Source organism: Trematomus bernacchii, unplaced genomic scaffold (assembly GCF_902827165.1).
Source record: "Trematomus bernacchii unplaced genomic scaffold, fTreBer1.1, whole genome shotgun sequence".
In the NCBI taxonomy this organism is placed as follows: domain Eukaryota; kingdom Metazoa; phylum Chordata; class Actinopteri; order Perciformes; family Nototheniidae; genus Trematomus; species Trematomus bernacchii.
In genome coordinates this window covers 26254-37500 of record NW_022988076.1, presented here as the reverse complement: position 1 = coordinate 37500, position 11247 = coordinate 26254, and the positions used below count along the sequence as shown (strand labels likewise).

At 45.6% G+C, this 11247-nt stretch overlaps 1 protein-coding gene across 1 annotated transcript in view; it reads left to right on the top strand.

Moving 5' to 3' along the window:
• Positions 1 to 11247, top strand: part of LOC117474853 (piezo-type mechanosensitive ion channel component 2-like) — a gene marked incomplete at both ends in the record, with an annotated part of 36939 nt that overhangs the window by 1231 nt on the left and 24461 nt on the right. Inside the window, 5 exon segments of the mRNA XM_034120870.1 lie at positions 1408 to 1621; positions 4549 to 4696; positions 6394 to 6552; positions 6641 to 6752; positions 7438 to 7964. Coding sequence (XP_033976761.1) covers positions 1408 to 1621; positions 4549 to 4696; positions 6394 to 6552; positions 6641 to 6752; positions 7438 to 7964 — 1160 coding nt within the window.

The following is an 11247-nucleotide window of genomic DNA, read 5'->3' as shown; positions in this document are numbered from 1 at the left end:
ACCCCAGAACCCATTTAATCCTAGAACTCAGGTAACCCCAGAACCCATTTAATCCTAGAACTCAGGTAACCCCAGAACCCATTTAATCCTAGAACTCAGGGAAGCCTAGAACCCAAGCAACCCTAGAACACGGAGAACCCCAGAACCCAGGAAACAATAGAACCCAGGTAACCCTAGGACCGAGATAACCCTAGAACCGAGGTAACCCTAGAATCCAGGTAACCCTAGAATCCAGGTAACTCCAGGATCCAGGTAACTCCAGGATCCAGGTAACCCTAGAACCCAAGAAACCAGAGAAAGCCTCAGCAAGTGTCCCAAGACTCTTGCCCCTTTTCCACCAAGCCGGTTCCAGAGCCGGTTCCGGGCTACAGCCAATTCAGCTCTGGTTCTTCCTGTTTCCACCGCAGCGGAGACGGATCTAAGCACCGAAAACCGGTTCATAGCTGACCCCACTCGGCTGCCCAGCAAGAACCAAGAACCAATACATCACGCTTATGTCGGAGGTGGGGGGGATTAACCTGATCAACAATAACAAAATGGCAAATTCTGAAGCTAAAAAAACTCAAGAGGGACTACCGGATCATTGTTGTTGTTGTCGATGTGAGGGATTTCCGCGCCGTGTGGGTGTCATAAGAAGGCACGTAAACGTTTACGTGATGACGCAAACGATGACGCAATGACGCAGCTTCACTGGAGCTCCACTGCGCTCTGAGCGGTGGAAACACAAGTGGTGCTTCAGAGAAGAACCAGTTCAGCACCAGAAAAGCAAAAGAACGGTTCTTGAACCGGATCCGGTTTGGTGGAAAAGGGGCATTGGTGGTGTCTCAAACCTCAGGTGGTGTCCCAAACCTCAGGTGGTGTCCAAAACCTCAGGTGGTGTCTCAAACCTCAGGTGGTGTCCAGTGACTTGGTAGAGTAACAAACCTCAGGTAGAGTCCCAAACATCAGGTGGTGTCCAGAGACTTGGTAGAGTCCCAAACATCAGGTGGTGTCCAGAGACTTGGTAGAGTAACAAACATCAGGTAGAGTCCCAAACATCAGGTGGTGTCCAGAGACTTGGTAGAGTCCCAAACATCAGGTGGTGTCCAGAGACTTGGTAGAGTAACAAACCTCAGGTAGTGTCCCAAACCTCAGGTGGTGTCCAGAGACTTGGTAGAGTCCCAAACATCAGGTGGTGTCCAGAGACTTGGTAGAGTCCCAAACATCAGGTGGTGTCCAGAGACTTGGTAGAGTCCCAAACCTCAGGTAGTGTCCAGAGACTTGGTAGAGTCCCAAACCTCAGGTAGTGTCCCAAACCGCAGGTGGTGTCCCAAACCTCAGGTGGTGTCCCAAGACTTGGTAGAGTCCCAAACGTTGTGTCTAGAGGAGGATTTTTTTAGAGACGGTCATCTCTGTCTGTCTCTCCAGGTATCATGTTCCCGTCTCTCTCGTCCCTCCCCTACCTGCTCTGTTTCCAACTGTTGTGCACCTGGTGGGCGTGGTCAGGCCAGGTCCCGCCCCTCCTCTTCAGGTGTGTTTCTGTGATGTCACTGGTCTACTCCGCCTCCCACTTCCTGCTCGTCTACTTCTACCAGCTGCCCCTGCTGCAGGAGGCGTGGCCTCCCAACCGCACCTCCGCCAGGTAACACACCTCCGCCAGGTAACACACCTCCGCCAGGTAACACACTCACACCAGGTAACACACCTGAACAAGGTAACAAACCTCCACCAGGTAACACACCTGAACAAGGTAACACACTCCTACCAGGTAACACACCTCCGCCAGGTAACACACCTTACCAGGTAACAAACTCTCACCAGGTAACACAACTGAACAAGGTAACAAACCTCCACCAGGTAACACACCTGAACAAGGTAACACACTCCTACCAGGTAACACACCTCCGCCAGGTAACACACCTTACCAGGTAACAAACTCTCACCAGGTAACACAACTGAACAAGGTAACAAACCTCCACCAGGTAACACACCTCCCCAAGGTAACAAACTCTCACCAGGTAACACAACTCCGCCAGGTAACACACCTTATCAGGTAACAAACTCTCACCAGGTAACACACACCTTACCAGGTAACACACCTCCGCCAGGCAACACACTCACACCAGGTAACACACCTCCCCAAGGTAACAAACTTCCACCAGGTAACACACCTCAACCAGGTAACACATTTAGTTTTTTTGGTCTAAGGCAGGCTCTAACCCTCTTCTGGAGAAATGCTTCAGAGTGATATTTGTTAGGATGAAATGGTTGAGTGTGAGCAGCAGAGTCATGGCTTAGTGAAGGTCTCACATCCCTTATATTTCTTCAGTCTGTAACCGGGGGGGGGGTTTGGGTGTTCTTGTTTTGTTACTCTTCTGCCTACAAAATAAAAGTGCTCCAGCTTTTCTAAAAACAGAACCCAGACTGTGTTCAGTGAAGACAGCAGGTTATAACTAGAGAATGCAATTCCTGAAGAAATTGCTCGTGGGAATGCTTTATGCTGAAAAGCTGACGCTAAACTGCTATGCTGAAATGTAATGTGTAAGAAGAAAGTGAATAATTTAGATTGAAATGATACATGAACGCTGGGGGCTTGAATGTGTGATGAGAGAAGAAAAGAAAGTAAAAGGCTTGGAAAAGCAGCAGAATATTTGAACTGCAAACTTTTGAACTAACTTGATGGCGAATGATCTGTCGCCATGCCAACGGCATTTGATGACATCCCATAATACGCTTAGATGCGTTGATGGCTGCATCGTTACCAAACCTGTGAAGTTTTGGGCCATTTGGAGCATTTTCACTGAAGTTATGAGAAAACCGTGTTTCATGGTGAGCATTGTGTTGCCATGGCAACGGCAATTGAAGAAATCTCAAAACTGTCCCGTAGATGTCTTCACGGCTGGACTGTTAGCACACATGTGAAGTTTGAGCACTTTTTGAACATTTTCATAGGAGTTATAGCGACATCGTCTTTTATGGCGAGGGATGCGTTTCCATGGAAACGGCATATGATGAAACCCCATAATTGACATAGAGCTGTTGAGGGCTGGACCGTTAACCATTATCTGAAGTGTGGTGCTGTTTTGACCCTTTTCATAGGCGTTACGACAACATCGTGTTTTATGGTGAGGGATGCGTTTCCATGGAAACAGCATATGGTGAGATGTCAGATTTGACGTAGAGCTGTTGAGGCATGGAGAGGTGATATACAAGCGAAGTTTGGGGGACGATCGGACCGTGTCCATTGGAGTTACAGCGACATCGTGTTTTATGGCGAGGGATGCGTTTCCATGGAAACGGCATATGATGACACCCCATAATTGACGTAGAGCTGTTGACCATTAACCATTATCTGAAGTCTGCTGCTCTGAGCATGTCAGTTGGAGTTATGACATCATCGTGTTCCATGACACAGGTGTTTATATTTGAGCTAACGACGTGTCTAGAGATCAAAGGTTTCCATGGTGATGTGCAGTAATCAGTGAGAGGAGAGCATTTGCATTGTTCTGAATGAGAGATAAACCTCTTACATGTGAACGTTTTGTTGAAGAACCGTAACAGATATCGGTGAAATTTCAAAGCGTGAAGCATGTCAAGGAACTTGAGTATCTGAAGTGTACTTTTGGTGTACTTTCAGGTTAATAATGTGGCCTTTTTGGCAGTTTAACTAAAGGTGTGCGGCTGCTGTGGTGGGGAAAGATGAGGCTGAACTTACAATGGGCTTTAATGGAGACATGTTGAAAGTTGTTGTCACTTCATGCCCTCAAGAGGCATTTTGTTTAATTATTCTTTGCTTCATTTCTTTTAATTTTTCAAGCTACGAGATGTTTTTCTACGTTTCTCAGGAATGTAGGGTTTGGGAATTATGGCAGGTTTAAAAGAAAATATGAAGGCAAAATTAAATCTGTCCTCCACTCTAGCAGTGACATCATGCACTCTAAAATCTGAAGAAAGCCTCTTTACCAAGGTCTGAACAATGTTTAATATCTCTAAAAGTACGAATCAGATTTAAAAGTTGTGTAACACGAATAATGTCAGAAAGATGTGTAACATTTTAAAGTTGGAATGAGGTTTCTGAGTGAAAGTATGAATGAACAGTTAGCAGTTGAAGTCGCATGAAGATTGTTCAAGTCTGAAGAGTTTCTCCATTGACTTCCATGTTAAAAATGTGATGAATTATGGGATATATCTCTGGAATTATGGAAGTTATGAATGGGAAAAGTAATAGCCATCGATTCCCGACCGAGCTGAACGTTTTGATGTTTGAACGGAGTTTCTGCGATGTGGAATGTGGGAGAAGAAGAGGCGCAAAATAACCCGGCGGAATAATAAAGAATTGTGTGCATAGCATAACAGATAGTGGGAATGCTGTGTCAGCATTCCCACTAAATTACCTGCTCTATAATTACTCTCTAAACACATGTTGCTGTGAACAGGGGGTCTGTTGCCCACTGCTGGGGGTCTGAGGGAACACTGATTTAACATTAGTGTCCTGCACCCCCCCCCCCCACAGTGTTCTGGGGCTGCTCCCCCTGGTTTGTTACTGATAGTGTTATGCCCCTCCCACAGTGTTCTGGGGCTGCTCCCCCTGGTCTCGATGGACTGTGTTGACCCCTGGAGGCTGACGGTGACCTCTGACCTCCACTGGTTCCACTTCAGCTCGCCCCTGATGGTTCTGCTTCTCTACCACACAGTGGCGTCGCTCCGGAGGAACCAGGTGTGTTATCTCATCTCTCATTGGTCGACGCATTCAGTGTTTGTTTACAGAGGTTCACATTGGCTGACGGGGATCAGTGTTAATTTTGGCAGCTGTTTTTGATTTAGTCTTAGTCTTAGTCTTTAGACGAAAATGGTTATTAGTTTTAATCACATTTTAGTCATTTGTATCCTTCATAGTTTTAGTCTAGTTTTAGTCGACGAAAACTCAAAACGTTTTAGTCTACTTTTAGTCAAAATGTTTTCTCTCTTTAAACTAATTCAGTTCGGCAAATACAGGTTTCTGACATTGTAATCAAGGTGACAGCATCAAGTGTTGACATTCATAAAGCAACATTTCACTCTCTTAACACTTTACTGTAATATCTAGGGATGGGTATCGTTAAGGTTTTCTACGGTACTACTAGTCTTATCAATACTGCTTATCGATCCGGTACTTTAACGGTATTCTTGTATTTACTTTTTGTTATTTTTTAAAGGAAAAAACTAACAAATTGTTAACCGAATTAATTGCTTTATTTAAATGTGAAATAAATGAAATATATATAATTATGTTAAAATATTGTACTGTACTTGAGTAAAATGTTGAGGTACTTTACTGGAGTATTTAAATGTTTTGCTACTGTGTACTTCTACTCCACTACAGTTCATAGTTAAATGGTGTACTTCTACTCCACTACATGTATTTAATACCTTTAGTTACTTCACAGATGTGGATGAATGATGTGAAATATAATCAGGTCTTAAATCAGACTTTAGTTCCACCTGGAGTAAATCCACAAGCTACCCTGCAGTATACAAAGTCATTCAAACTAGCTGCACCTTTACCAGCTTTGAGAACACTTTCATGATCAATCCTTATAAAACATATCATATATATTATTCTGAAATGGACCAATCTGCACAATGACTACTTTTACTGTCGCTACTTTCACTATATTTTGATGATCATACTTTGACTTGAGGAACTCTTCCTACACTATAGTATTTTTTTACTTAGCTACAAGATCTGAGTACTTCTCCCACCTCTGCACACCTGATGTGATAACGTTACTCGTAATTGGGGCAACAGAGCTACGAGTTAAGGAAGTCGAAAATTGTGCATTTCTCCGACTGAATATGACGCCTTTTGGCCGGCTGTTTGGACAGACTACTCGTGTCAACGCGCTAACGCCAAAACATGGCAAACGAGCTTTGTCCACATCGAGTCTTGTAGAGTGTCTCTATACTTCTGAACGCTCCGTCCCCGGCAGATCTCTGCCGGTGCAGCGTGTCTGTTAGGCCCCGCCCCCGCACACAGGGAGAGAGTGAGGCCCCGCCCCCGCACACAGAGAGAGAGTGAGGCCCCGCCCCCCGCACACAGAGAGAGAGGGAGATCGCTCTTCTGGAGTGAAGAGAGCGGAAATAATGATATTGCAAGTTAGAAATGTAAGATGCATTTTGACAGACAAGACGGACACTTGGGGGGAAAATATGCTGCATTTTGAATGTCCGATAGTCCACCATTAACACCTTAGTCCCGTCTCGTCTCGTCAACGAAAACTAAATATACATTTCGTCAAATGTTCGTTATCAAGAATCTATTTTTAGCTCGTCATCGTCTCGTCTTAGTCATGTAAAAAAGGTCGTTGACGAACATTTTTCGTCATAGTTTTCGTTGACGAAATTAACACTGACGGGGATCACATGTTTCCTCAGCTGATCGACTGTGGGCGGGGCTTAGAGAGGGCGGGGTCAGAGGTCGGTGGGAGCTGTGACATCATCACCACCACCAGCAACCTGAGCGATGATGTCATCGGTGACATCACAGCGGAGAAACGGCGAGACATGTGGAGACGAGCTCACCGGAGCAGAGACGTACGTATATTAACACATGTTATTATTATTATTATCATCATCATCAATATATTTCAGTCTGTAGTCTGAAGCGTGTCTCTGTCTCTAGGTGCTGACATCGTCCAATCAGAGTCCCTCTGACTCTTTTGCCCCGCCCACCCAGAGCACAGCTCTCGGATTAGATAATTACTCAACACCTCACTACTCCCCAAGCCAATCAGGTGAGCTGTCCACCTGTTCTCCTGTTTACCTGTCCACCTGTCTACCTGCTCACCTGTCTACCTGCTCACCTGTCTACCTGTCCACCTGTCTACCTGCTCACCTGTCTACCTGCTCACCTGTCTACCTGTTCACCTGTCTACCTGCTCACCTGTCTACCTGCTCACCTGTCTCACCTGTCTACCTGTCCACCTGTTCTCCTGTTCACCTGTCCACCTGTCTACCTGCTCACCTGTCTACCTGCTCACCTGTCTACCTGCTCACCTGTCTACATCTTCCCCTGTCTCACCTGTCTACCTGCTCACCTGTCTACCTGCTCACCTGTCTACATCTTCCCCTGTCTCACCTGTCTACCTGCTCACCTGTCTACCTGCTCACCTGTCTACCTGATCACCTGCTCACCTGTCTACCTGCTCACCTGTCTACCTGCTCACCTGTCTACCTGCTCACCTGTCTACATCTTCCCTGTCTCACCTGTCTACCTTCTCACCTGTCTACCTGCTCACCTGTCTACCTGTCCACTTGTCTCACCTGTCTACCTGCTCACCTGTCTACCTGTCTACCTGTCTACCTGCTCACCTGTCTACCTGTCCACCTGTTCACCTGTCTACCTGTCTACCTGTTCACCTGTCTACCTGTCTACCTGTCCACCTGTTCACCTGTCTCACCTGTCTACCTCTGCTGCAGACACGTTGGAGACCTGTGAGTTTGGTGCAGACGGCTGGGAGGAGCCTCAGATGAGTCCAGGTGAGGGGGGCGGGGCCTGTCCAGGTGAGGGGGGCGGGGCCTGTCCAGGTGAGCGGGGCGGGGCCTGTCCAGGTGAGGGGGGCGGGGCCTGTCCAGGTGAGGGGGGCGGGGCCTGTCCAGGTGAGCGGGGCGGGGCCTGTCCAGGTGAGCGGGGCGGGGCCTGTCCAGGTGAGGGGGGCGGGGCCTGGAGCTTCCTGCTGCAGCAGAGCTACCTGTGTGCCCTGATGGCCATGATGCTGTGGCCCGTCAGCTACGTGTCGTGGCTCACCTGTGTGCTGCTGCTCTGGTCCTGCCTGCTCTGGATGCTGAAGGAGCGACGCCGTTACACTATGATGTCATCGCCCTGGCTGGTCGCCTACGGCAACCTGCTGGTGCTGTTGCAGTACATCTACAGCTTCCCCCCCGCACAGGAAGTGCCTGGGCTGTTCCCACGGAAACAAGACCCCTGCAGGGAGCTGGCCTCAAAGGTACCAATACTTCTACTTATATATACCACTACTACTACTACATATATATATTTACTAAATATACTACAACGTATAATATAACTTATACTACTACTTATATATACTACTACTACTCTGTGTACTCTGTGTTGATGTGTACTCTGTGTTGATGTGTACTCTGTGTACTCTGTGTTGATGTGTACTCTGTGTACTCTGTGTGGATGTGTACTCTGTGTTGATGTGTACTCTGTGTTGATGTGTACTCTGTGTTGATGTGTACTCTGTGTTGATGTGTACTCTGTGTACTCTGTGTTGATGTGTACTCTGTGTACTCTGTGTTGATGTGTACTCTGTGTTGATGTGTACTCTGTGTTGATGTGTACTCTTTGTTGATGTGTACTCTTTGTTGATGTGTACTCTGTGTTGATGTGTACTCTTTGTTGATGTGTACTCTGTGTACTCTTTGTTGATGTGTACTCTGTGTACTCTTTGTTGATGTGTACTCTGTGTGGATGTGTACTCTGTGTTGATGTGTACTCTGTGTACTCTTTGTTGATGTGTACTCTGTGTATTCTGTGTACTCTGTGTTGATGTGTACTCTGTGTACTCTGTGTTGATGTGTACTCTGTGTTGATGTGTACTCTTTGTTGATGTGTACTCTGTGTACTCTTTGTTGATGTGTACTCTGTGTATTCTGTGTACTCTGTGTTGATGTGTACTCTGTGTACTCTGTGTTGATGTGTACTCTGTGTTGATGTGTACTCTGTGTACTCTGTGTTGATGTGTACTCTTTGTTGATGTGTACTCTGTGTACTCTGTGTGGATGTGTACTCTTTGTTGATGTGTACTCTGTGTTGATGTGTACTCTGTGTACTCTGTGTTGATGTGTACTCTTTGTTGATGTGTACTCTGTGTACTCTGTGTTGATGTGTACTCTTTGTTGATGTGTACTCTGTGTACTCTGTGTGGATGTGTACTCTGTGTTGATGTGTACTCTTTGTTGATGTGTACTCTGTGTACTCTGTGTTGATGTGTACTCTGTGTTGATGTGTACTCTGTGTACTCTGTGTTGATGTGTACTCTTTGTTGATGTGTACTCTGTGTGGATGTGTACTCTTTGTTGATGTGTACTCTGTGTACTCTGTGTGGATGTGTATTCTGTGTTGATGTGTACTCTTTGTTGATGTGTACTCTGTGTACTCTGTGTGGATGTGTATTCTGTGTTGATGTGTACTCTTTGTTGATGTGTACTCTGTGTACTCTGTGTGGATGTGTACTCTGTGTTGATGTGTACTCTGTGTACTCTGTGTTGATGTGTACTCTGTGTTGATGTGTACTCTGTGTACTCTGTGTACTCTGTGTGGATGTGTACTCTGTGTTGATGTGTACTCTGTGTACTCTGTGTTGATGTGTATTCTGTGTTGATGTGTATTCTGTGTTGATGTGTACTCTGTGTACTCTGTGTTGATGTGTACTCTGTGTACTCTGTGTTGATGTGTATTCTGTGTACTCTGTGTTGATGTGTACTCTGTGTACTCTGTGTTGATGTGTCATCTGTGTTGATGTGTACTCTGTGTACTCTGTGTTGATGTGTACTCTGTGTTGATGTGTACTCTGTGTTGATGTGTACTCTGTGTACTCTGTGTTGATGTGTACTCTGTGTTGATGTGTACTCTGTGTACTCTGTGTTGATGTGTACTCTGTGTTGATGTGTACTCTGTGTTGATGTGTGTGTACTCTGTGTGGATGTGTACTCTGTGTACTCTGTGTTGATGTGTATTCTGTGTTGATGTGTACTCTGTGTACTCTGTGTTGATGTGTACTCTGTGTACTCTGTGTTGATGTGTACTCTGTGTACTCTGTGTTGATGTGTACTCTGTGTTGATGTGTACTCTGTGTACTCTGTGTTGATGTGTACTCTGTGTACTCTGTGTACTCTGTGTGGATGTGTACTCTGTGTACTCTGTGTTGATGTGTACTCTGTGTTGATGTGTACTCTGTGTACTCTGTGTTGATGTGTACTCTGTGTTGATGTGTACTCTGTGTACTCTGTGTTGATGTGTACTCTGTGTACTCTGTGTTGATGTGTACTCTGTGTACTCTGTGTTGATGTGTACTCTGTTTGATGTGTACTCTGTGTACTCTGTGTGTGTGTACTCTGTGTACTCTGTGTTGATGTGTACTCTGTGTTGATGTGTACTCTGTGTACTCTGTGTTGATGTGTACTCTGTGTACTCTGTGTTGATGTGTACTCTGTGTACTCTGTGTTGATGTGTACTCTGTGTGGATGTGTACTCTGTGTACTCTGTGTTGATGTGTACTCTGTGTTGATGTGTACTCTGTGTACTCTGTGTTGATGTGTACTCTGTGTACTCTGTGTTGATGTGTACTCTGTGTTGATGTGTACTCTGTGTACTCTGTGTTGATGTGTACTCTGTGTTGATGTGTACTCTGTGTGTGTGTACTCTGTGTACTCTGTGTTGATGTGTACTCTGTGTACTCTGTGTTGATGTGTACTCTGTGTACTCTGTGTTGATGTGTACTCTGTGTACTCTGTGTTGATGTGTACTCTGTGTTGATGTGTACTCTGTGTACTCTGTGTTGATGTGTACTCTGTGTACTCTGTGTTGATGTGTACTCTGTGTTGATGTGTACTCTGTGTACTCTGTGTTGATGTGTACTCTGTGTTGATGTGTACTCTGTGTGGATGTGTACTCTGTGTACTCTGTGTTGATGTGTACTCTGTGTTGATGTGTACTCTGTGTACTCTGTGTTGATGTGTACTCTGTGTTGATGTGTACTCTGTGTGGATGTGTACTCTGTGTACTCTGTGTTGATGTGTACTCTGTGTACTCTGTGTTGATGTGTACTCTGTGTGGATGTGTACTCTGTGTACTCTGTGTACTCTGTGTACTCTGTGTTGATGTGTACTCTGTGTTGATGTGTACTCTGTGTGGATGTGTACTCTGTGTTGATGTGTACTCTGTGTACTCTGTGTACTCTGTGTTGATGTGTACTCTGTGTGGATGTGTACTCTGTGTACTCTGTGTGGATGTGTACTCTGTGTGGATGTGTACTCTGTGTACTCTGTGTTGATGTGTACTCTGTGTGATGTGTACTCTGTGTGGATGTGTACTCTGTGTACTCTGTGTTGATGTGTACTCTGTGTTGATGTGTACTCTGTGTGGATGTGTACTCTGTGTACTCTGTGTTGATGTGTACTCTGTGTTGATGTGTACTCTGTGTGGATGTGTACTCTGTGTTGATGTGTACTCTGTGTTGATGTGTACTCTGTGTACTCTGT